The sequence below is a fragment of the Rhinichthys klamathensis genome, unplaced genomic scaffold (genome assembly GCF_029890125.1).
Source record: "Rhinichthys klamathensis goyatoka isolate OS25496 unplaced genomic scaffold, OSU_Roscu_1.1 h1tg000109l_1, whole genome shotgun sequence".
NCBI lineage: Eukaryota > Metazoa > Chordata > Actinopteri > Cypriniformes > Leuciscidae > Rhinichthys > Rhinichthys klamathensis.
In genome coordinates, this window is record NW_026606647.1 from 2572925 (window position 1) to 2598535 (window position 25611).

Below are 25611 nucleotides of genomic sequence, written 5' to 3' on the forward strand. Positions count from 1 at the left end.
ATTCTCTTACTTTTGATTACAGACGTTGTTGAGATTTCTTCTGAAACACTAGAGAAGATATGTGTCAGATTGCTAGGGTCTCTTCTCAGAAGCAGGAGAGTCAATATGTTTGTTTAATCTCATTACTAATATATGAAAGAAATTTCATTTGTGATTTTTCTTTAATATTTGTAGGGTCTGAGAGGTGAGCCAGGAGAGAGAGGTTCCACTGGTTTCCAAGGAGCCCGTGGTCCTGGTGGTCAGAAGGTGAAAAATATCTTCTCTTCTCTCACAAATGAACATGAATAAACACATGCATACACATGAATACTGTAACGGTTTTAGTCCAAGGATGAAGAAGGTATAAATAACGACAGTCTTTATTAAACATAAACCAACAACTTGAAACAGTATTCACAAACAATACCGAAGTAAAGTAAGTGAGTAAAGGAGAGGAACTAAATACACACGGTGATGAACTAAATGATGAACAGCTGTGATGATTAAGTTAATATCCATGGTAACTGATTATGGCGGGAAAAGGAGAACAAAGGAACACAAGTGATTAAACAGACTGATACGAAAAGCAAACGAAAGCAAAACTAAGCATAACTGTGACAAATACATTTGGGTGTTTAAAAATGTACATAATTGTGTGTGAATGTCATATTGATAATTTTTTTGCTTATCATTTGCAGGGAGAAGCAGGGCAGCCAGGTGTCCCAGGTGAAGCGGTGTGTATTCTTATTCAGATGCCTATAACATCAGTGCATGAATAACACATACAGTCCCCAGACTCAGCTGTTTCCCTATGACTACCTCTCATTTTTTTTATCTGTTCTCTACAGGGAACACCTGGTAAAGATGGCCTGCCTGGCATGAGAGGAGAGAAGGGAGAGGTTGGGCACATAGGTCTCCGAGGCCTCAAGGTGTGTGTGTGTGTGTGCATTTTAATGGTTGTCTCTTTGATTAAAACTCAAACTGACTCTTGCAAGCTTTATCAGTAACCTTGAGGAGCCCTTCAGACCAGATGATCACACTGCTTATAATTCCTCCACAGTCTGGATTCCAGGCCATTGTGTCTGATATTCATCTGCATATGTACCATAGAGCCATCATATCAAAGTTTTTTTGTGTGTGTAAATATGTGTGTATGTGCGTGCATGTGTAGAGAAATTGATTTGTCGAGTGCAGCGAGGCACATGAAAGACTCCTGCGTATGAATCATTCCTCTCAGGGATACATGGGCCGCTGCAGACAGTACTAGCTGCCCTTCAGCCAGCGGCAACATAGACGCACACACTCACATGGCAGATAAGAACTTTTATCTGGATTCAGCATCCCTGATAGACCTCTATCTGTTGTCACTAATGAGAAAGACAGTAATTGAAGGGTGTGTGTGCTTGTGTGTATGACTGACACATGAATAGTATTTTATTCTTTACAAATAGTCCCTCCCTGGGAGCTTTTCTCTAGTGTCATTACTCCTTGTCACATTGAGTGATTGACAGGTTGACTGAGCTTTAATTGCTTACAGGGAGAACGAGGCTCCAAGGGGCTATGTGGACCAAGCGGACAAAAGGGAGACAAGGTGAGTAATAAAGAGAGCTTGAGGAAAGTTTGTGTTGTGTCGCAATGTTTTGCCGGGAGTCATGAATTTTGTCTGTTAATAGGGAGATTCTGGGATTAATGGCAGACCAGGATTGCCGGGGAGGAAAGGAGAGCAGGTACGTACACATTTATTTGTGTGTGAGGGGTGCATGTGATTCCTGCTGTTATCTTTGTTTGAATGCAAGTTATATTTCAGGGTGAAGTCGGGTCTCAAGGTCCCACAGGAAGTCCAGGGAAGGAGGGGCTCATTGGCGCCAAGGTAAAACATCTGAGGTCTGAGATTATATTGAATAATAGGGAAGGGTTGTTATAATAAAAACATTCACAATTCTTGATCAATTATTAAACCACGGTAAAACTGCCATTCAAGTTTTTTTTTAAAGACATTAATACATTTATTCAGCAAAGATGATAGTAAAGGCATTCATAATGTAACAAAAGATTTCTATTTCAAATAAACGCTGTTCTTTTGAACTTTCATCAAATAGTCCTATATCCAGCATAACTGTTTCTTTAATATTTGATAATGAGAAATGTTACTTGAGTATCAAATCATATTAAAGTGATTTCTGGAGGATCATATGACACTGAAGATGAGTAAGGGCAGTTGAAAATTCAGCTTTGCTATCAAGATAAATAAATTCCAATTTAGAATATATTAAAATAGAAGAAAAATGTTTTATGATAAAAAAAAAAAAACCTCCTTGGTGGACATAGATTTATTTCAAACACATAAAAAATCTAAGTGCATATTACAAAAACTGTGAATGTAATGGGTGCATACCAGCATTTGTATCACGGTTGATAACAGTCTGTACTACTGAAACTGTATTTTATTATTATTGTATTTTTATCATCTTAATATTGATTGGTACCAACCAGAGCATGTGAGCGGACCAGTGTGACGCTGCAATTAATATTCCGCTGTGGAGGAAATATTACTGCTTACATGCTCTGGTACCAACATACCAATACTTTCAACAACCCTACTGAATAAGCTAGTGGACAACAAAATGGTTGAAACTGTTTTACAGTAACATAGAACTACATTATCTGTAGTCCTTGTAATAAAAAAAAAAAAAAAAAAGTGAAACAGGTGCAATTAAACTTTAAGCAAACTGCATAACAATCATTTGTTGATGCCCAGGGTGACAGAGGCTTTGATGGAGTTTTGGGGCCAAAGGGAACACAGGGAGAGAAAGGTGAACGGGTGAGTATGCAAACCTCTTTAGCTCCCTGCTGTTTAAATCTAATGCTGTTGATCTAAGTAAAGAAGAGACTTATTAGTTCCTCTTGCTTTCTTTAGGGCCCATCTGGTATCCCAGGCCCTCCTGGTCTGAGAGGTGTGGATGGACCCCCCGGTCTAACAGGCCCTCAAGGACCTGCTGGAGGTAAAGGTCCAGAGGGTCTGCAGGGACAAAAGGTATAAAACTTACTCTATACCACTGTGTATGTGCAAAGGGACATTTACATAATCATGGAGGTCATATCATCGTTTCAATGGATTAGTTTCCCGTGTGTGTGTGTGTGTGTGTGTGGGGGGGGGGGGGGGGTCTTCAAGACATTGGACCACACATAATTAAAATATGCCTTTAAATGAAATTGTATCACAACAAAACAAATTTTTCACCTATCTTACGAATGTGAATTTTCTACATTTAAAAAAATATACACATCTCTTTAACAACCTGGGCTCATTTTATGTCTGACATAATAACCTGTGGTTCAACAAACAAGTGAGTAATCAGTAGATTCAGTGACGATGTGAGTTGTCGTGCCAATTTAGATCATGAATCAGACATTTTACGCTGTTCTTTTCCGACTGATTTGCCAATTGTTTGAGAGATGCATTAGAGAATGTTTCTCTCAACACAGTAAAATTCTCAAGTTATTTGTTTTATTTTGCTGTGGTGTGTGTGTGTGTGTGTGTGTGTGTGTGTGTATGTAGTGCAGTGCAGAGCAGTGCTGCTCCTGAATAGTGCTGCAGGAAACCCTGATTCATATGCACAAGGAGCAGGGTTAGTTCATCGTATGTGAGGTATTGAATATTTATTGTAGGGAGAAAGAGGTCCTGCAGGCCCTGCTATGGTTGGTCCACGTGGCATACCAGGGATCCCAGGAGAGAGAGGAGAACAGGTGACTATACACATAATCTACCCCTGCATTGATTCTCTATGCATATGTCATCGCTAAATGTGTCTCTTTGTGTTTATGTATCAGGGTGAGATAGGCTCTGATGGACCTAAAGGAGACAGAGGAGAACCAGGCATGACGGTCAGAACAAATAGACTTTTACGATTCATGACTTATTGTAATGTTATGCATAATTTATTCTTCTACCTGAGCCTCACATTGAACCCTCAAGATAAGTAAGAATGACTCAAGGGCTGGTCACATCTCTTTTTATTCTTTAAAGGAGGATGATATTCGGGGTTATGTTCGAACTGAGATGAACCTGCATTGTGGTGAGTGGATCTTTGATAATTGCCATTTATCTCCATCTATAACAATTTTCCATCACCATCAATGACCGTTTCACTTCATGAAGTCATGAAATCTACATGAATCCTCTACAACGACTTTCTTTTTGGTGCACTGAAAGAAAAAAATCCTGTTTAGACATTGTTTTAAACTTTTGTCCGCCTCATCAGTGGCAAACTCAATTTGCTGTCTGGCTCCTTTGTGATATGGAACAGCTGGGTAAATGATAAATATGATAGTCAATCCCTGACCTTTTTTCTCATTGAAAATTCTTTTATAGAAGTAAAATGGGATGCAAATTCTGATTAAAGTTGATTTTCTCTCTTATGTATCTTTAAATTCATATTTCTTTCTTTCTCTCTTTTTCCCTAAGCTTGTGGAGGTAAGTTGTGACTTATATAGCCTCAATATAGCTACATTTTCCTATCATTGCATCAGCAACTCGTGTCCACACAGTACACTAACAGTACACTTGTGTGTCTTGTGTGATGTGGTCTCAGTCTGTTTAAACCTTGTTGTTGAGAATGTTTGTGAGAATTTCTGGTTTGTGTCCACATGGCTAAACTTTGGGTTTTGTGCATGCAATATTGTTGATGTAGTGCATGAACTTTGAGTACATCTTTACACACATGAATGCCTGTGTGTGCGTTCACTGATGGGGTTTGCTGTCTTGCATTTGTGTAATTTGTTGTGGGCTTGTTCTCAGGTGTTCAGGACGTTCAGATACCTGTAGCAGTGCAGACTTACCGAAGTAGCTCCTCCACGTCCCCTGGGCGCTCACTAACCCGAGGGGACGAGGAGGGTGAGTCCTATCCTCAATTCGTCCTGCTATCTCTGTTTATCTACTTCTCTTCTAAGCTAAAAAATTCCTGTCACTCTGTCCCGTATTTATTACTTTCTTGAAAGGACTAGTTTAAAGAAATAGTTCTCCCAAAAATGAAAATTCTGTAATCGTTTACTCAACCATCTCTCATTCCAGGACTTTTTCTCATCTGTGGAACACAAAAGTAGATATTTTGAAGAATGTTCACATTGTTTTTTCCAAAGCACAAAAGTCCATGAGTCCTGTGCAAAGTGCAACGGATCTTGATGTTTTTCACAAAAAGTTATCGGGTTTCAGAAGAATTTGCATTAGCCATTTGGACTATTTTTACTGTGCTTTTTGGAGTTTGACCTTGTGAAAACAAAGTGCTTAATTCTATTGAATGTGCACTTGTAGTGTATGTCAAATCTTAAAAGTATATTTAAGAAACTGTACAAGCAGAAAATATTAATTAATACAACTTAAAAAGATTACAATAACATTTTCATGACTGTTCCTTACACTTAAAGTGCACTTTGTAATGCCAAAGTAAAGGTTTTACTTTAAAGTACATTGTAAATCATTAATTTTGCTGTGCTCTTAAAAAGTACACTTTTAATGTTTGCTAATATACTTAAGCTCATGTAAAGTGATTATAATTTTAACTGTAGTGTTATTCCATATTACATTCAAAGTTAATATATTTTAAATTTACTAAATTGTGCCTTCATTACAAATGTGTTATTACAAATATATTTAAATAAATGACATACAAGGTTTAATAGAAAGGACATTAAAGTATATTTTAGTTTACCATACTTCTCAGTTCATTCGTCAGTGCACTAACCACATTTCAACAAACAATATAGGTCATTATAAAATTAAATGTAAAAATGTATTTAAGTCCTACTGAAGTGGGTAAAAAAAACAACACTCAATTTAAGCTACCTGCATTTAATATAAATTTAAATTATAATACTTGTTCATGTAATGTCTATTACATGTCCAAACATTACATTCAGTTCACACTTAAGTATATATATTTTAAGTATATTTCCATAAGGACATTTTTTTCCAAGTATGCTAAAGTGCACTTCTTTTCTCCAATGGTGGTCACAATGCATTATTTAAAAAAGAGCAGTGTCAACATTCCTCAAAACATCTCATTATCATGTTCCATGGAAGAATGTACTGTAAGTCATACAGGTTTGGAACAACATGAGGTTGAGTAAAAGATGACAATAATGAATTTTTCTCTTTAAACTACCCCTTTAAACAGAAATTATGTTTCTGCCATGAAAATAAGTGGGATCTGTTAAATACATGGTGGTATTTAACATTATCCAGTTGCACATGTACATCGAATGATTTCAAACTACGATATTCCAGCATTCTAAACTCTGATTTGCAAAAGCTTTCTTTCTTTCTTTTTTGCAGGTCCAAAGCTGCGTGTTGTGATGAACACAAATGATCCAGACTATGAGCACATTTACTCTATAGAGACCTATGATGATGACGCTCCAGCGGTGGAGATGGCTGACTATGACACCACTGTCAATAAAAGCCAGGGTATGCCTTTTTCTTCAGAAAATTTGTAATTGTATGTGCAGACACAGAATAATATATTGATATCTTGGCAGGTCAAACAGTCTCTGTTGATTCATTAAAAGCTGAAAGGACAAAAAGAGAGGTGAAAGGTGAAGGTAAGCCATCACTCGTGATGTTGCATGTTGGAGCACCTGCCTATAGCTTTACTGTGGAAATAACAATGTTGATGGTGCATATTTTATTAATACATTCTTCACATTTTTACTGCTTTTCCATGTTATTGTTGGGGACAGAATACTTAGAAATGCTATCTGTAGGAATGCATTAAACTTTTGCTTTGTTGATGTCACGGTCTTCAAACCCCTAACAGAACTGATGATGGATTATCATAATTTTGCACTCTGTAATTGCTGCACACTTCCTTTGTTCTTTGCTGTGCTCACTTCCTGTTGTTTCTCTGTGTATCTGCTGCATGCTGTAAACCCGCTGACTCATCTGCATGACAGCTCTTAGTATGAGATTGCAAGCAGCTGTCCCGCCACAGAAAAGAGCTGGATATTTCTACAGATCTCTGTGGCATTCTCAACTAGAGATGCCATAATGACAAGTTTAAGAGTTGAATCTGCCTTGTGTGCATTTAATGACTCTCTTTCGCCATATTGTTCAATTTGCATTAATTCAGGATATATAAATGTGTTGATTATGAAATGTTTCTGCATTGGATGTAGCTGAAAAAGCTAAACCTGTAAATTAGTGGTAGGCGTTCACATACTTTTGGCCATGTAGCTGAAAATTTTGAGGGTCGGTACGATTTTGTAATGTTTTTGAAAATCCTCTTATGCTCCCCAATACTGCATTTATTTGATTAAAATACAGACAATATTGTAATATTGTGAATATCATTACCTTAAAATAACTGTTTGTTTACCCTTAATTTCGATGGTCCACTTTAGACATTCTACAAGTAACTTAACTTTACAACTACATGTCAACTTACTCTCATTAGATTATTAGTAGAGGGTTAGGTGTTAAGGTTCATGTTAGTGGAATAATTTTGATGTAGTTGCATAGTTACTTCTAGTTATTAGAATGTCTGTTGGGGGAGCATCATAATAAAGTGCAAGTAGATATTAAGCTGACCGTCAACTAATACTCTAATGACTGGTAGTTGACATGTAGCTGCAAAGTTACTTATAGTTAGTAGAATGTCTAAAGTGGACTAAAGTATTATCGAAATAAAGTATTACCAACTGTTCTCTTTTTTAACATTTTATAATTCCTGTGAATTTTCAGCATCATTACTCCAGTCTTAAGTATCACATGATCCTTCAGAAATCATTCTAAAATGCTGATTCGGTGCACAAGAAACATTTCTTATTGTTATTATCGGTAATTTTTGATCGAATATTTTTTTCTTTTACTTCATCGGAATGGTACGAAACTTGGTAACGGTTTTGGCACTTGCAATGTGAACACGCAAAAAAATCATGGAAAATCGAGGCGAATTTCATCTAGTGAAATCTTTTGGTACTGCGGCCAAACAATCTTACTGAAAGCTAATTTGAGATATCAAGCTCAAATTTGCAACACAACTTGTTTAGATTTATGGCTTTGATTTTTCTTGCAGTTTTAGAGTAAAATGTGTTTTTTAAAATATAGATTTCATATAAAAATTGAAAATATTATTTTTGTGCATTTTTCATAACAAATGTAAAATTCTGTAAAAAAAAAAAATGTTAAGTTAACTTTTTTCACTTAAGGTGGTGCTTTTATAGCATTAAAGATTTACGACAGTTTAAGTTGGAAATTTAAATTTCAGGTCTATGCTCAAAACGTGAATAAATGGATTATAACTACTGCGTAAATATAATGTAGTACCATACAATCCCCTAAAAATACAAAATATTAAATAAAAAACATTATCAAACTAAAATATAGGACATTCCTTTCATTGAAATAAAACAATATATATATTTAAAAAAATATTTTTCATTTAAAAAATAAGTTTAAAAAAATCCTTCATTTTTTACCGCCACGCGAAGAGCACTAGAGGGTTAATATTTTTCTGGAAACCATTATAGATGTTTTTTCAGGATTCTTTGATAAATATAAAGTTAAATGCATTTTTAATCATTTACATAGAAATCTTTTGTAACATAAATGTCTTATCAAACGAATGCATCCTTGCTGAACAAAAAAAATAAAATAAATCCTCCTGACCCCAGACTTTCAACCATTGAACCATTCCTTTATGTGTGTTTTTAGACTCTTGCATCTTGCCCATGGAAGAGGGTGATTGTACCCGGTTTACTCTGCGCTGGTACTTTAACTCTCAGGTGGGCGCCTGTAGACCTTTTATCTACAGCGGCTGTGGAGGGAACGCTAATCGCTATTTACAGAAGGAAGAGTGTGAGAAACTCTGTCTGCAACAGTAAGAAGGTACATTAACACAGACTGGGCTGAAGGTGACACATGGTGCATTAATGCATATTTGTTCATGAATTATTTATTGGATAGGATAGAGATAAGATTTTGCACTGCATCTATCTATAAGAGGTTTTCCTTACAATCCTGTCTATTCTGTTATAGAATTGTGTTTTAGGTTGAAGACGAGCTGACTGTAAATGGATCTCTAACTCATCAACAATATAAAAACCTAAACCTCAGTGTTGAACTCTGCCATCATGCACAAGAGATTGAGGTAAAGATTGATGTCAACACCTTTTCCTCAATGGGACAAGCAAATTTTAAATATTGATCAGATCTTAAAGATCTTTTTCTTGTTTATTTATTTTGTGACTGTTGAGCTGCCAAACATCTGTTAATCTTGCTGCCAGTCTAGATTCATCTAGTTATATTGTATTGCAGGCAAAGTTAAAATAGAAATATTGTTTATAACATAACATACTGTCCATGTACGGATCCACAAAAACATTTAGGTAAATAAGTTTATACGCAAATATACATGTACGTTAGTCACAGCATACCACATTATCTTTCATTTCTCACTTAATCCTTGATGCCACATATTTACACCCACTGACATTTTCTCAGGTGCTAAAAACAGAAACAAGAATACATTGTAATATTCCAGTTCTTAAAGAATTGATCTTAGACTCGTTCTTAGAATAAGTCTATGCTGTACAAAATTGTACTGTAAATGTAGATCTGTATTTTTATCTGCTTGAAAAGAAGAATGTTCTTTCATTATCAGATGTTGCATGTTTACTTGGACAAATGGTGCTATTTTTAAAGATATTTTTATATTGTTGATTGATTTTTATTGTTTTCATGTATTTTATTAATTATATTCAGTATTTGTGTTCCATTTTAGTATATGGATTACACTCCTACAGACCTGTTCATTTAAAGTGATGGAGCAGTTTACATTTTTATTTGCACAAGACAAACCCTGTCTGCCAGATTTAATAACACATAAAAAGTTTCCAGGTATACATTCATACACTGTAAAGTGATCAGTCTTTTCTTCGTGTTCAACATTTGCTTGGAATGAACATTGATATTTAAAGGGAAAAATAAACATGAGACTAGACAAAATGTTCATTGGATTGTAATGAACAAGTCTGAATTTAATGGTGTTGGAGCTCTCATTTTTACTATGAATAGTTAGACTAGCCTTAGTTATATGGCAACTAGAGCCTCATTAAAAGGTCAGTAACCACCTGTAGGACAGAACTACATAGTCTCTTCTCTCATTGTTAATTTGCTGTCACCCTATGTTGTCGTTTTTGGTTGTTTGTGCATCAATCTTTGTTACACATCTGATGATTCAGTAATGATTCTGGACCATCTTGTTAAGATGCCAACGGACACTCATTACTACTCTTTCAGGGCTGTCACTCAAACACTGTTTTCATATTCATTTACTCATATTTATTCATTGACTGCATTGTAGCCAGTCCATCTGTTAGGGTATTTTGTTTTATATTCCCAAGTCTGCTTAATAACAAATCGTTTGAGTGCCAGTCTATATTTTTGTTTTGTTACTTTAGAGGAATCCGTCATTGTGCCTTTTAATGAGTTTATGTAAGTCACTGACAACTGTGCATCAAATTTGAGGCTCCAGAGGTCAACCATGTCTTAATCTATATAATGTTTTAATCAAGCCTTGGTACATTGAATATATATATTATATATATATATAAGAGCTTTTCTTTCATGTGGATGCATTCTTCATCCTCTCAGATCTTATGCCTCTTAAATTGCCCTTTCCACATCTACTAAAGAGCCTTTGGAAGGAAGGAGTAAATTGCATTGAATTTGACATTGAAAAGCAATTTCTTTGCCCTTTCATATTGTGCTGAGTATTAAAGTTCTTAGAGGAAACATGTATACTTACGCTCATATTTACATTTACAGCTAATGACTGCCATTGAGATTTCATGTTTTAATTAATTCAAATAAAAAATAATAATGGAATAATAATGTCATCCACGCAGAAACCGTATCTTGTACATTTGTTTTTAAGAATCACATGGACTGCAGACAGTAGCTCGTGCGTTTTCACGATGAAGCCTGCAGTGTGCGTGTGTGTGGATGCGTGTGTGTGTGTGTGCGCGCGCGCGCTCGCGCTCGCGCTAAGAGAGCGGGTTCAGTACCTCTACTACACAGGATAGCGGTACTCACAGAAGCACCGTGGCGATTTCTATCATCGTTTAGCACCACTGAAGGTGAGACATTTATTCCGGGCACGTACCTGACAACGGACTGTCCTGAAGCCCCTAGGAATCTCGCGCTCTTGTAGAGTGTGAGAGAGAGTAGCGCGCGCGCTGCACGGACCGCAGTGGAATGTAGCGGGGATTCCCGGCGCGGGGCAAGGTGAGTAAAAACCTCCTTGATGCATCTTCTTCACACTACTCACGAGGCTATATTTCCACTTGACTGCCATTCGAGTCGATTTTACCACCTCTCTTCATTCGTTTGTGTCTGTTTAAGTGGTACATTTTGACAGCGCGCGCCTGGGAATAGAAATAAGAGACAATCAGCGGTGTCTTTTGATCTGGACGCGACTCCTAATATTTCACACTGCAACAACAACAACAAAAATTGGCAGCAATGCCATATGCGGGGTATGTCGCCACTACGGACGATTTGTTTACCGAGCAAATCCATGTGTTGCCTGTTATCTGCAGTGAGCATGTGTATTATAAAATTCAAGATGTCATTTGAATAGCTATATTGCAAATTGATATATTTTTTTCATTAGTTTGAATAGCCATTATCAGTCACTATGGACTTCTCAGCTTATATGATGCCTTATGACATTCCAATTTAAATCAGGGCATCATCCTCTCACATTGATAATCTCAAACAGAACTGGACACATGCACATGCTCAGAGACACGTGACTCCAGCAAAATTATTGAGGGGAAAAAAGTTAAATACGCCTGCGTCAATCATTTGACTTTCATCACACCCATCATCATCTTTTGCTCCTACACGCACACACATTCTCACTGATTACAGCCAAATGGATTTTCAGATGCACTTCAGATCAGGCTGCAAGATGCCAGTTGAAAGAAGGAAAATGAGCATTTATGAGATGGAGTGTGTAAATTTATAATAAGATTAAAGGCTACAGTTTGCTTCTAGGACAAAAAGCAGCAACAAGAAACATGGAGTACAGAGCAGGTATAAGTGGCCCTGATCTGTTGAGAATGTGTATGAAAGGAAAGAGGAATCTAGATCATCAGCTATTTTAGCTCCTTCTAGATGTGGAGTTATTTTGGTTCCTCCTTGCCTTGTGAATAGTTGCACATGTTGTCACGCTCTTTCATTTCCACAGTCTAAACAAATGCCTTTGCATATTAATTCCACCATTATTATGCTCATTAGAAATCAATTTTGACTTGGAGACACACCAATAAATTATAACATGTGGTTTGAATGCCTCTGCTATTGTTATACAAGGAATAGAAACATTTTTTGATTGTTTACTCAACCTCATGTCATTTAAAACCTGTATGCTGTTATTTTTTCTTGTCGAACGCAAAGGAAAAATTCTGAAGAATCTTTGCACAGTTTGCCAGGTTTGATGTCATCATGTGACCAATCGTGGCAGAGTGAAAATGCAGAATAACAAGATTTGAATGCTGCAGCAGGGTTATTATAGTGAACTAAAACCATACAAACTAAAAGATTGCTTTATTAATAATATTCCTGATCAGTTTAATTTCCTCAGCATCCCAGATAGCTTAGAAGAACTCGATGTTGCGACAGAAACTTTTGACTCTCTCTTTTCGATCACTTTATACGCGGTTGCTCCTTTTGCGCTTAAAGAAGATTAAAGAAAATAGTCCAACGCCGTGGTACAACGAGCACACTCAGCCCTTAGAGAGCAGCCAGAAAAATTTAGTTTTTTCGTATTTCATAGAAAGAGAGCACAATTGCGTACAGAAAGGCCTTAAAAGCTGCTAGATCTGCTTATTTTTCAACCCTATTGGAAGAAAATAAACAAAACCCTAAGTATTTATTTGAAACAGTGGCTAAATTAACTAAAAATAAAGCTTCAATCCCAGACGTTTCCAATCTACCTTTTCTTTCAAAGATACTAGAAAACGCAATATACTCACAACTATGTTCCTTTCTAGAAAGAAATCCGAGGATTTTCAGTCAGGATTTAGACCGTACCATACTGAGACAGCTCTCATTAGAGTCACAAATTATTTGCTCTTATCATCCAATCGTGATTGTATCTTTCTATTAGTGTTACTCGATCTTCCACAACATTCATTTAAATAGACTCGAAAATTATGTTGGCATTAGTGGAATTGCATTACGAGGTGTAAATCATACTTATCTGACCGTTATCAGTTTGTAGCAGTAAATGAAGAGATGTCTTATCGATCAAAAGTTTAGTTTGGCGTACCACAAGGCTCAGTACTAGGACCGTTGCTGTTTACTCTGTACATGCTACCCTTAGGAGATATCATTAGGAAGCATGGCATTAGTTTTCACTGTTATGCTGACGATACTCACCTCTATATTTCTTCACGCCCTGACGAAACTTACCAATTCACAAAATTAACGGATTGCATAGCTGATATAAAAAACTGGATGACTAGTAATTTCCTACTACTTAGTTCTGAAAAAACAGAGATTCTAATTATTGGCCAAAAAACTTCTCACGTAATAACCTAGAATACTGTCTAACAATTGATGGCTGCTCTGTCAAGTCTTCGTCGTCGGTTAGGAACCTGGGTGTGCTCTTTGATACCAATCTTTCATTTGAAAGTCACGTGTCTAGTATCTGTAAAACCGCATTTTTCCATCTTAAAAATATATCTAAATTACGTCATATGCTCTCAATTACAAATAGAGAACAATTAGTTCATGCGTTCATGACATCACATCATGGCACTAAATAGTTTAGCTCCCCAGTTGAGCGAGCTCTTAACGCATTATAGTCCTTCACATCTATTGAGATCTCAAAATTCCGGCCAGTTGATAATACCTAGAATATCAAAATCGACTGTAGGCGGTAGATCCTTTTCCTATTTAGCACCAAAACTTTGGAACAGTCTTCCTAACGTTGTCTGGGAAGCAGACACACTCTTGTCAGTTCAAATCTAGACTAAAAACACATCTCTTTGGCCTTGCATATACACATAACACACTATAGACTTCTATAATACAATGTTAGGCTGCATAGATTAGGTCAGCCGGAACCGGGAACACTTCCCATAAATCCTGATGTACTTGGTACATCATAAGAATGATGGCGTTTACACTAATATTAGTCTCTCTGTTTATCCCGAGGTTTACCACAGTCCGCCGGATCCAGGCCGACATATAGACATATAAAAAAAATAATAACTAATAGAAATGACTAATTAATTAAAATAGAAATACAAAAATAAAAACAAAATAAAAATGTATATTTTTTAAAGCATCTGAATGATACTTAACACTGAGCTGTAGTGGAGGGAAAGTTCAGAACACTTGGAATATTGTGCACAAGTCACGTGGATCCTTTTTATGGTGCTTTTTTGGAGCTTGACAGATGAGGTCACTATGATCTGTCATTTGATGGAAAAAAGCTGTGTGAATAACATATTATGTGTTCTACAGAAAAATCACAATATGCTGGTTTAGAACAACATGAGGGTGAATAAATAATGACAGAATTTCTATCTTTGGGTGAACTGTTGCTTTACCAGGCAGGCTAAAAACCAGCATGGACAGACCAAATTGTCTTGGAAAACAACGATAATGAAATAGAGTCTGATAAATGGCAGAAAGAGCTGAGACAGCATGGTTAGTCTAAAGAAAGATGGATGGATCTCAAGCATAGCACAATGATGGATAGATGGTAGGAGGTAAAACCAAACTCCTCCAGCGATTTCACAACACAGTGTGCACCTGCACCTCCCACTCATCTCTCATTCTCTCCCTCTCTCCATCTCTCACCATTCCTTAGTTTTTTACATGCAAAGCCGTGATGCCGCTTCTCTGACAAAAGTCAGTCTTACTTATTTTTTGCCTCAGTCTCACTTCTGTGCGCATAAGATGTCAGGCTTCAGTTGTTCATCTGAGCCCTAAATCTAAGTCTTGTACTGTCATTCAAAAGTTCCACTGCAGTGACCTCTTTTCATTACCAGCATGGCATGGGGCACAGCATCGGCATGCCAACCGTATTGCCCTCCCTCCCTCTGCAGTCTCATTGTGTTAAACATCAAAACTTTCCTCCTGCGGTCATTATCACAGATGTGCTCAAGAGGCAAACTCTGAGCCCCACTTTAACAGCCACAGATGTAGAAAGTCTAAAATTTTGTATTTTTTGACCACTCTTAAACTGAAGATCAGTTGCCATAGTAACAACCATCCTAGAAATGGGATCAGTCTCAAGTCAAACTCATTTATTTATTTATTTATGATTTGTTTTAATGACAGGCTGCTGTAATTGCGCAGCCTATATTTTGAGAGTTGACTTGATTTAAAGGCACATATTTTAGAGCACTTAAGATTGATTTTGAGTTTATTAGAATCATGTCCGTTTCTTCAGCACGTTAAATTGCAAGTAGTAGGCTACTTACAATCTGACATCGAGCAGTCTTTGTACACTTCTGTATCCATACTCCATAACCAAATTCATCAAGGTTTAAGCAGTTGTTTGTGTCCTTGGTCATGTGTGAGAGATAGTTCTGTGATGCAATTCATCTGTCTGTTAAAACTTAAAGGGATAGTTCACCCAAAAATGAAAATTAGCCCATGATTTACTTACCCTCAAGTCAGGTGTATATGACATTCTTCTTTCAGACCAATACAATCGGAGTCATATTAAAAAAAATGTCCTGGCTCTTCCAAGCTTTATAATGGCAGTGAAGAGCCGTTTCTGTTTTGAAGTCTATAAAAGTGCATCTATCCATCATAAAAGTGCTCCACACGGCGATGCGATGCATTTGTGTAAGAAAAATATACATATTTAAAACTTTATAAAATAAAATTACTAGCTTCCAGCACAACGAACATACGGATTCCACTTAAGTCTAAAGCGCAACTTACGCGAGTAATACTGCCCCGTGGACGTACTGCTGATATTTACGCTACGCCATGAAGCACTACGCTACTTCCGACGTCACAAGTTACGTAAGTTGCGCTTTAGGCGTAAGTAGAATTTGGCCAGAAGCTAGAATTTTACTTTGTAATGTGTTAAATATGAATATTTCTCTTACACAAACTCATCGCTTCACTTAAGAAAGCCTTTATTAACATTATAAAGCTTGGAAGAGCCAGGACATTTTTTTATATAGCTCCGATTGTATTCATCTGAAAGAAGAAAGTCATATACACCTAGGATGACTTGAGGGTGAGTAAATCATGGGCTAATTTTCATTTTTGGGTGAAGTATCCCTTTAACTGTGTGCGGGACTGCAGAATCACGTGTAAATCATACTCATCTTTTTCGTTCTGTCTTGCTAGATCAATACCTTATTACACTTCAGAAGGACAAGCCAAACCACTTTTTCACCAAAATGATGCCAGTGCTTGGTTGGTTGCATCGGTGAATCTCTCTTAGTCTCTGTATATATAACGGTAATATACTTTTAAATGTTATATACTGTAAATCTATAAATAAATTCAGTGGGAAAGGGGTCAGTGGATCTCACTGTGTCCTGCTTCAATAAATTCTGTACATTTTGGCCTGTTCATTAATGCTTCATTCTGTTTTTGTCTTCTCACCATAGAGCTGTCAATCGTTCATCAACGCCCCAAGAAAACACCTGAGTAGGTGGAGCATGGCCAGTGGGAGTGGCTGGCGTTGCTATGCCTAAAGGCACGTGGCGACGGTGTCCATGGAGACAGATGGCAGCTTCACTGAGGGGCACGGTCTGTCCCTCTTACAGGCAGAAGATAGCGTGGGGGTCGGACTCGCACAGCAGGACGGGACGTGGCTGGGCTTCCGGGCTACACTGAGCGCTGTGCTGCTGCTGGAGTTGCTCCTGGGGGTGGGCGGCAATCTGACCGTGCTGGTGTTATACTGTGGTCACTGCAGCCTGTTGGAGTCCGTCAGCCATGCCGTCACGCTCAGCCTGCACACCCTTGACCTGCTGCTCTGTCTCCTCTGCCTGCCGATCACTGCCACGCTCCTCATACTGGGCGGAGCCTCGGTTCCTCACCACGCCCTCCTCTGCTGTCTTCACGAATCGGCAGCCAGCTTTGCCAGCGTAGGCACCGCACTCAACCTACTGCTCATCAGCTTAGACCGCTATGACATCAGTGTCCGGCCAGCCAATCGCCTGCTGACGCCTCGAAGGGCAACCGTTTTGCTTGTTGCAGTGTGGGCGATTTCTTTAGCCATGCCACTCCTACCATTCGTGGAGGCGGGGTTTGTGTCGGGGCAAGGCGAGGGGGTGTTTCTGCACTCCAATAGCACTGTGCTTTGTTCAGAGTGGGGAGGAACTCTGCAGGCTCATCTGTTACTACAGGTTCCGGTGTTCCTGTGCTCTCTCGCTGTGATGCTGTTTACATACTCCCGAATTCTTCAGGCACTGCGCATCCGCATCGGACGCACGGCCAGGCCCCATCGAGACAGCAAACGACCTGGTCCTGGACTTCGCCTCTGGTTACGCTGTAAAAGGTCAATGAGGTCGCCGGATCACATTACGACAAACACACCCACTTCCCCCCCGCCGCTTTCGACTGCACCACTTATCACCTCAGATGCAGTTACCACGGTAACCATCAACACTGAGACGAACACTCCCTCGCTCACCACGCCCCTTAGCCCCACCCCCATTGTGTCTGTGATAACTTCGCCTTTAAGCCCCACTCCCACTGCATCAATGGCAACCACGCCTTTGAGTCCCACCGCATCTGTGTCTGTCATAACTAGCACCCACATTCCCACCCTTGCTACATCATCAGTGGCCACGCCTTTGACTCCCATGCCCACTGTGTCTACAGTAACCACTCAGCTAAGTCCCGCCCCCATCCAGGGTCCATCTAGCATGGGTGTGGGCGCGTCAGTCTCGGCCATTTTGGCTCTGCGTCGAGCGGTTCGGCGCCACCGAGATCGAAGGGAACGTCGAAGGCGAGTCTTTCGCATGTCCGTCATCATCATCCTCTCGTTTCTGCTATGCTGGGCGCCTCTCTCCATCATTCCTCTTCTCATGCTGGCCATCGGGCCGTCTGATTGGCTAGAACGCCTGAGACTCTGCTTTCTGGTGCTCGCTTATTGGACGGTAGTGCTACATCCGCTGCTTTATGCGTTCACGCGCCAAAAACTTCGCAAAGTTCTGCATACCCGTCTGCGCAGGCTGCGGCCACAAAACACGCAGACTCGTATTGGCACTAACACCAGGATCCGTCGCAAGCACGGGGCAGATTGCAGCGATGCTACTGACCGCTGCCTGGCGGAGGCTGTTAGAGAGTGAGAGTTTGTGTGTATGTGGTTTGTAACTAGGCTCACACGGAATCTGAATGCGCATTCCCTTATGTACACCATCCATCTGTCCATTTATTAAATATCTTGGATTATTTAATTATGCTTTTAGCAGCAAATATGATTATTTTCAACTCCTTTTAACATATTTCATCATGTTCAAATCCAAACGGGGGGGGGATATACTCTTTTGACCGCGAGTGTGGACCAGGTGTGGACAGACGTGTTCAACGTGTGTGCACTAGTAGACCATTCTTTTCAAGCACTCAAAATCACTCGCACACAGAGGTGGACAAAGTACACAACTTCCTTACTTGAGTGAAAGAACAGATACTACTGGTCAAATATTACTCCATTACAAGTAAAAGTTGTAAAGACCGATTTTTACTTAAGTAAAAGTACAGAAGTACTCGTTTTTAAAAGTACTTAAGTATCAAAAGTAAAAAGTAAATGTCAACGCATTGTTTTATTATTTTTGCATTGTTGTATGTTACAGTAGCTACCTTATGCCTCTGAATCTATGCCTGCCTACCTACCGTCATATCAATATCAAATTTATTTCTAGAACACGGTTCCAGTAGTGGCATTGTGAGATTAAGGGCGCTCAATAACGTCCACAATGGTTTTGGACACCCAAATGGCTGTTCCCTCAAATAGTGCCCTATTTAAAGTTTTTTGGCTTTTAGTGTGAATATGTTAGCCTTACTGTTATCTATAAGCTAGTGTGCTCCAAAACACTGAAAAAAAAGACCAAACCCAATGTTGAAAATGAAAATCAGGTTGATGTCAGAATCCAACGTCAGATTGACGTTAATCTCAAACGTTGGACAGACGTTGTATTGTGGGTGAAAATGAAAATCGGGTGGACGTCAGAAACCAATGGTGCGTTCAAGTCATCTCGTATAGATCGTATTTACGAGTTGAACGCCACCACAATGTCGTAAATACCAGTGGGGAGCTCGGGATTTTCTCTAAGTCGGGTTGACGTTGACATCAGTGACGTCAACCCGACTTTCATTTCAAACCAAAATGCAACCCCTGCAACCAAAATCATCCCCTGACTGACGTTACAACTTTCTACTCAAGCACCCTGACAGAAATGTAGTGGAGTAAAAAGTACGATATTTGTCTTTCAAATGTAGTGAAGTTAAAGTAAAAAGTTTCCAGAAAAAAATAATACTCAAGTAAAGTACAGATCCTCAAAAAGTGTACTTAAGTACAGTACTCAAGTAAATGTACTTTGTTACTGTCCACATCTGCTCGCACATGCACTGTTGTCCGTGCACAAGTCCGCGACTCCGTGCAGACACAAAAATCGGGCTGCATGCAGACGCTGTGACATCAGGGGACTGTGCTGTTGACGAAAATGGTCTCTTGTCCACGTTCCGCTTCTCCTTGGAGTAAACGAAGTATACTTTCAGCTGTCTGCCTAATCATATGCCGAATATGGTTAATGTTTCTCGTCTCGTCACATTCAGTTATGATATACATGAATCAAGTAAATGATAGCCTATATTTTCAATTCAAAACAGTGAAACTCTTTCCTAAAACAGTTGTCAAATAATACATTTTTAGCTAGGCTACTACTTACATCTTACCTCACACTTAAAACTGAAGCATTGAGCTAAAATTTACACTAGTCTTCTGTGAACAGTAACAGGAACATCGCTTTATTTGATTTGATTGGCTATCTTAATCATTTTGTTGTTGAAGAGCCTCTAAGGCAGATTTCTAAGGCAAACCTTTTTTTAACATCCTAACAACAAACAGAGTGGTGTGTAATGGATTAAGAATAAAAAATCTAATATTGGGGGGGACAATTTGGCCATGTCTGTTTGGGTTTTTTTTTTTAGTTGGAGAGAGATGTGGGGTTCTATGGTGGTTCCGGGCCTGTTTAAATCCATTTATTAGATTTACCCCACAAATGTTAAAGAAAAAAAGAAGATTCCGTCTGGGCCTATTTATGACTGTAGGTAAAAGGTGTGTGCAGGAAACCATTAATGTGTTAGATGTGTTAGATGATATGTGTGACTCGCTCACCTCTATAAAGGAAATTTAAAAAACCTTGGTAGGTCTCTATTGTCCACGAGTGTGTAGTATCATTGGCAACTAATCAGCACAGGGTTTCTAAAGCACACTGAACTCTGAGGTCAACAGGGCACTGTCTAATTAACCAGTAGAGCACAAATATTCCCATGGTGCTAGAGGAAAAGAGCAAGACTGAGAGTAACCTACAGGTGTGAGTCTGCAGGAGGCCATGTGCAATAAATTACAAATCCAGGTTATGCATCGCATGATTTCCATGTAAATTAATACCAATTCATTGGCATTCATTGTGTGGTGTAAAAAGTAACCGTCTATCCACCAGTACACATACATGTGCACATATTTTACAGTGTTCTTCTCACTGATAGTCTAGAGTGCAATAGATTTATCATTATGTTTATTAATGTATATGATCAGGGATGTAAATAATCACTAATATTTCTGTGGTTTGAAACTGCAGCCAATTTGAATTCTGCTCTACCAAGGGCATCAGTCTCTGAAAATATTGACAAAACAACTTTTACAAAGTCGAAATTAATTTATTTGATTTGTGTCCTGTATATGTATATCTTGTCAGTGGTGTACATTATTTCAGTTTGAGATGATTATTGTATTACTTTACAATAGAGGAGCAATAAGTCTGAATTACAGTAATAAAAAGATTCAGCCTCTTTGCTTGTTTGCTTTGTTCCCCACCTCGGCTGTCTTCTTAATTCATATTAAAGAAGTATTACTTTTACAAAACAGTTAAATCATATACTGCAGTTAATTTTAAAGCTGCTGTCCGTAGTTTTTCCTCTTTGTCGCCATCTCTGTTTGAAATCTGCAATTGCAGTTATTCGCGGAATTATCAACTTTACGTGAGTTGTGCCTCGGTACGGCACAGCGCGGATGAACACAATGTTTTGAGGAGAATGTGAGGCTGTCAGTCGCCGCGCCGGTGTCATTCGGAATCACAGATTCTACTTTTTGGAAGAATGACCAACATAAGAATTTTTAAGTAAGTAACATCCACTTTTCTTTCTGACCAAAATCGCGCTGATTAAATCTAACGATCGCTTATATCACATCAAACCATGCAAATTATACTTTGTTCTCAAATTATTAATGTTAACAACATCAGCATTGCGTGTCTACATTTAATGCCCTTCCAATATTTATCCTTGTTTTCGCATGGGCCCAGTTGCAGTCTCTTTTTTCTGTAGCCACTCCGAAGTCCGAACGAAGTCTTTTGCATTTTACAACGGGTGAATCTCTAGTTGTCACTGGTGATTGTTGTTTGAACCCTTCTGGATCCGCCATCAAATTGATACGTTTAATTATATCAAGTGCTGTGAGAAAAGGCTATAAATCTCCACCTCCAACATCCTCACATGCAATATAGCCTACTACCGAGACTCCTTCTTTATGTGTACAGATGTGACGTAATGACGCAAAGACATGCTCGAATCTCCCGCGGAAATCCACCAGTACCATTGGAATTAAAAAGATTATTACAAGCTTACCATTTTGAATCGAGCTAAGGCAAGCAGATAGTTTTGAACACTGGCTGGTTATGTACTTGCTCTATTTTGGATCATTTTTAACCCAAAAAAGTTACGGAATGCAGCTTTGAGTAACTTGCAATTTATGGTTTTAATTTTTTTTTTCTCTGCCAATGAAAATTGTTTCGAGCAGACAGGCTTGAATTGAAAACATCAAGCAAAAGCCGATCTAGAATACAGTATAGTCAAGTCACATTTATTTATATAGCGCTTTTTACAATACAGATTGTTTTAAAGCAGCTTAACAGAGATAACAGGAAAATAATGCAACAAAGTTTGTTTCTAGAAGAAAATAGCGTCACAGTCCAGCTTAAGCAAGTTCAGTGATGTTTCATTTTTGTTGTAAAAAAGTTAGTAATTTAGTTCATTTATATATGGAGAAATTTATCTCTGGAGAAAACCGTGATGTCATCGTCCAGCTCAGATCAGTTCTCATATAATGGTGTCAATGCAGGCAGATCAAATATTATTGTTGAAAATTGAATGAAATGTTGAATTTAATGTCCCCAACTAAGCAAGCAACAATGGCGAAAAAGGCGACAGTGGCAAGGAACCAAAACTCCATCAGGTGGCAGAATGGAGAAAAAAAACCTTGGGAGAAACCAGGCTCAGTCGGGGGGCCAGTTCTCCTCTGGCCAACGAACGAACAGTGTATGATTATGATTCAGGCAGCATTATAGGTCAGAAGCAGTAGCGGAGATAGCTTGGGTGCGGCCGCCCCAGGGCCCCGTGCCAATTAGGGGCCCCTCAAACGCCGCCGATCTTGCGTCACTGGACAGGAACGGGGCCCTCGCCAGCAGTGATGCCGGTAACTTTTTTCAGTAACGAGTAATAACGCGTTACTGTTTCCAAACCAGTACTCAGATTAAAATTACTGATCCAAATTACTGTGCGTTACTATTTTTTGTCATTTTCTTTAGTAGAAATGATGGCTGATATGCGATATGAAACCGAAATGTGAGTGAGAAGGCAGAATCGCGACACACTCCAACTCCCAGCGTTATCCTTCCCGTCCAGATCCAATGCTACCACATCTTTAAATTACTATTAGTAGGCTATTGTTTGAAGTTAACATTATAAAATACGTAGACCTACACTACACCACAAAACTAGTTGAGGATAATTTCTTTAAAATTGGGCAATTCCAGCGTTATGGACGTGACATTTGGTAAAAAATTTGAAATGTAAATTCTCAGAAAATGCATTTAATACCAATATATTGAAACGTCTGTTTATCCTCCTTAATAAAGGAGTCCAGACTCCAGACAATAGAAAAATATCAGTCTACACATGCGTTTTATATTTAATATGAGGGAAATACACGGACGTGACACAAAAAAAACGTTAACTTTTAGGTGGCAAAAGTACAAAAAGTAATATCCACCGGATGAAGAAGGGCTGGCTCTCCACAGAACAAAATATTCCTTTTGTCTTATTTTTCGTGTTCGCATTTAAGAGGGAAAAACAATGTTACGAGACAGTTCCCCATTACGGACGTGAGCGCTCTGAAAGCGGCACTGAAAGACTGCTTTAAAATTTTCCCAGAGACATCAAACATAAAGTACAAAGCCATTCATTAAGGCGAATTTTGTTTTGTATTAATAATCACGACACGGAGGCGCCGGCGCGTGAACTGGAGCTCGTCTTGTGAGTCATAAATGAACCGAAACACAGAGTAGGCCTACTTGCCTCACACACCTGAGAAATATATCTATAGAAAGCTCGAAATGTGTACTTTTACAGAACAATTCAAAACGAAAGAAAACCGACTGTTCTCTGAAAAGAACGAGATAGCCTTTGTGTTTTATTTAACATACACTCACCGGCCACTTTATTAGGTACCCCATGCTAGTAACGGGTTGGACCCCCTTTTGCCTTCAGAACTGCCTCAATTCTTCGTGGCATAGATTCAACAAGGTGCTGGAAGCATTCCTCAGGGAGTTTGGTCCATATTGACATGATGGCATCACACAGTTGCCGCAGATTTGTCGGCTGCACATCCATGATGCGAATCTCCCGTTCCACCACATCCCAAAGATGCTCTATTGGGTTGAGATCTGGTGACTGTGGAGGCCATTTTAGTACAGTGAACTCATTGTCATGTTCAAGAAACCAATTTGAAATGATTAGAGCTTTGTGACATGGTGGAAGTAGCCATCAGAGGATGGGTACATGGTGGCCATAAAGGGATGGACATGGTCAGAAACAATGCTCAGGTAGGCCGTGGCATTTAAACGATGCCCAATTGGCACTAAGGGGCCTAAAGTGTGCCAGGAAAACATCCCCCACACCATTACACCACCACCACCAGCCTGCACAGTGGTAACAAGGCATGATGGTTCCATGTTCTCATTCTGTTTACGCCAAATTCTGACTCTAACATCTGAATGTCTCAACAGAAATCGAGACTCATCAGACCAGGCAACATTTTTCCAGTCTTCAACTGTTCAATTTTGGTGAGCTCTTGCAAATTGTAGCCTCTTTTTCCTATTTGTAGTGGAGATGAGTGGTACGCGGTGGAGTCTTCTGCTGTTGTAGCCCATCCGCCTCAAGGTTGTGCGTGTTGTGGCTTCACAAATGCTTTGCTGCATACCTCGGTTGTAACGAGTGGTTATTTCAGTCACTGTTGCCCTTCTATCAGCTCGAACCAGTCTGGCCATTCTCCTCTGACCTCTGGCATCAACAAGGCATTTCCGCCCACAGAACTGCCGCTCACTGGATGTTTTTTCTTTTTCGGACCATTCTCTGTAAACCCTAGAGATGGTTGTGCGTGAAAATCCCAGTAGATTAGCAGTTTCTGAAATACTCAGACCAGCCCTTCTGGCACCAACAATCATGCCACGTTCAAAGTCACTCAAATCAACTTTCTTCCCCATACTGATGCTCGGTTTGAACTGCAGGAGATTGTCTTGACCATGTCTACATGCACTGAGTTGCCGCCATGTGATTGGCTGCTTAGAAATTAAGTGTTAACGAGCAGTTGGACAGGTGTACCTAATAAAGTGGCCGGTGAGTGTATAAGCTTACGTGGCTCAACAAGTTTAACACATTATTACATATGCATTCATCAGATATTTTACGTTTTTTTTAACGGTTTTAATTTTAAAATGGCTTAGTAGCAGAGGGCCCCATGATGAAGCTCCGCCCCCACTGTACTGAGAGTCTAGCTCCACCCCTGGTCAGAAGTCAGATTGAATTGGAACAATCAGAATATTATCCAGTTCCATCTGGTTGAAGATCGGAGTCATCACACGGTATGGAGATGGGTATGTTGAGGATCAGTGCCGATGGCTGTTGTGTTGATGAAGCCTTCACAGGGGAAGAGTCTAGTTGACACAACCTCTGCTGACACTTCAGGGATGCGTTGTGGTCGTGTCTAGGTCGCAGGTCCTCCATCTGATCTGGATACGGCCCAGATCCGGCTGACTACATCATGCGTTGTGGTCGTGTCTAGGTCGCAGGTCCTCCATCTGATCTGGATACGGCCCGGATCCGGCTGACTACATCATGCATTGTGGTCGTGCCTAGATACAGGTCCACCTGATCTGGATACGGCCCGGATCCAGCTGACTTCATCACACGTTGTGGTCGTGTCTAGATACAGGTCCACCATCTGATCTGGATACGGCCCGGATCCGGCTGACTTCATCACACGTTGTGGTCGTGTCTAGATACAGGTCCACCATCTGATCTGG

General features: G+C 39.3%; 2 protein-coding genes across 7 annotated transcripts in view; both read left to right on the top strand.

The window, feature by feature from the left end:
• col7a1 (collagen, type VII, alpha 1) overlaps positions 1-6576 on the top strand; it is a 62764-nt gene extending 56188 nt beyond the window's left edge. For all 4 annotated transcript variants that reach the window (XM_056253854.1, XM_056253855.1, XM_056253856.1 and 1 more), the window contains exons 104-117: positions 175-246; positions 678-713; positions 828-908; positions 1517-1570; positions 1653-1706; positions 1787-1849; positions 2738-2800; positions 2897-3013; positions 3649-3726; positions 3811-3864; positions 4007-4055; positions 4445-4873; positions 6311-6442; positions 6514-6576. In XM_056253854.1, the coding sequence (XP_056109829.1) occupies positions 175-246; positions 678-713; positions 828-908; positions 1517-1570; positions 1653-1706; positions 1787-1849; positions 2738-2800; positions 2897-3013; positions 3649-3726; positions 3811-3864; positions 4007-4055; positions 4445-4464 (741 nt within the window). In that variant the 3' untranslated portion in view covers positions 4465-4873; positions 6311-6442; positions 6514-6576. The remainder of the gene's footprint in view (positions 1-174; positions 247-677; positions 714-827; positions 909-1516; positions 1571-1652; positions 1707-1786; positions 1850-2737; positions 2801-2896; positions 3014-3648; positions 3727-3810; positions 3865-4006; positions 4056-4444; positions 4874-6310; positions 6443-6513) is intronic.
• A 4489-nt stretch (positions 6577-11065) lies between these two features.
• LOC130087528 (G-protein coupled receptor 22) lies at positions 11066-18470 on the top strand. 3 transcript variants are annotated; one of them, XM_056253859.1, is made up of 2 exons: positions 11066-11264; positions 16632-18470. In XM_056253859.1, exon 2 carries the CDS (start codon positions 16738-16740, stop codon positions 18316-18318), a length of 1581 nt encoding a protein of 526 aa, XP_056109834.1. In that variant the 5' UTR covers positions 11066-11264; positions 16632-16737; the 3' UTR covers positions 18319-18470. The 3 variants fall into 3 exon arrangements, with proteins under 3 accessions (XP_056109834.1, XP_056109836.1, XP_056109833.1); XM_056253861.1 differs by having other exon boundaries at positions 11066-11260; positions 16630-18470; XM_056253858.1 differs by lacking the exon at positions 11066-11264 and adding an exon at positions 16400-16459 and having other exon boundaries at positions 16630-18470.
• Positions 18471-25611: the final 7141 nt, after the last annotated feature.

Coding starts and splice junctions, on each gene's coding strand:
- LOC130087528 (XM_056253859.1), top strand. CDS start 16,738: ATGGAGACAGATGGCAGCTTCACTGAGGGGCACGGTCTGTCCCTCTTA.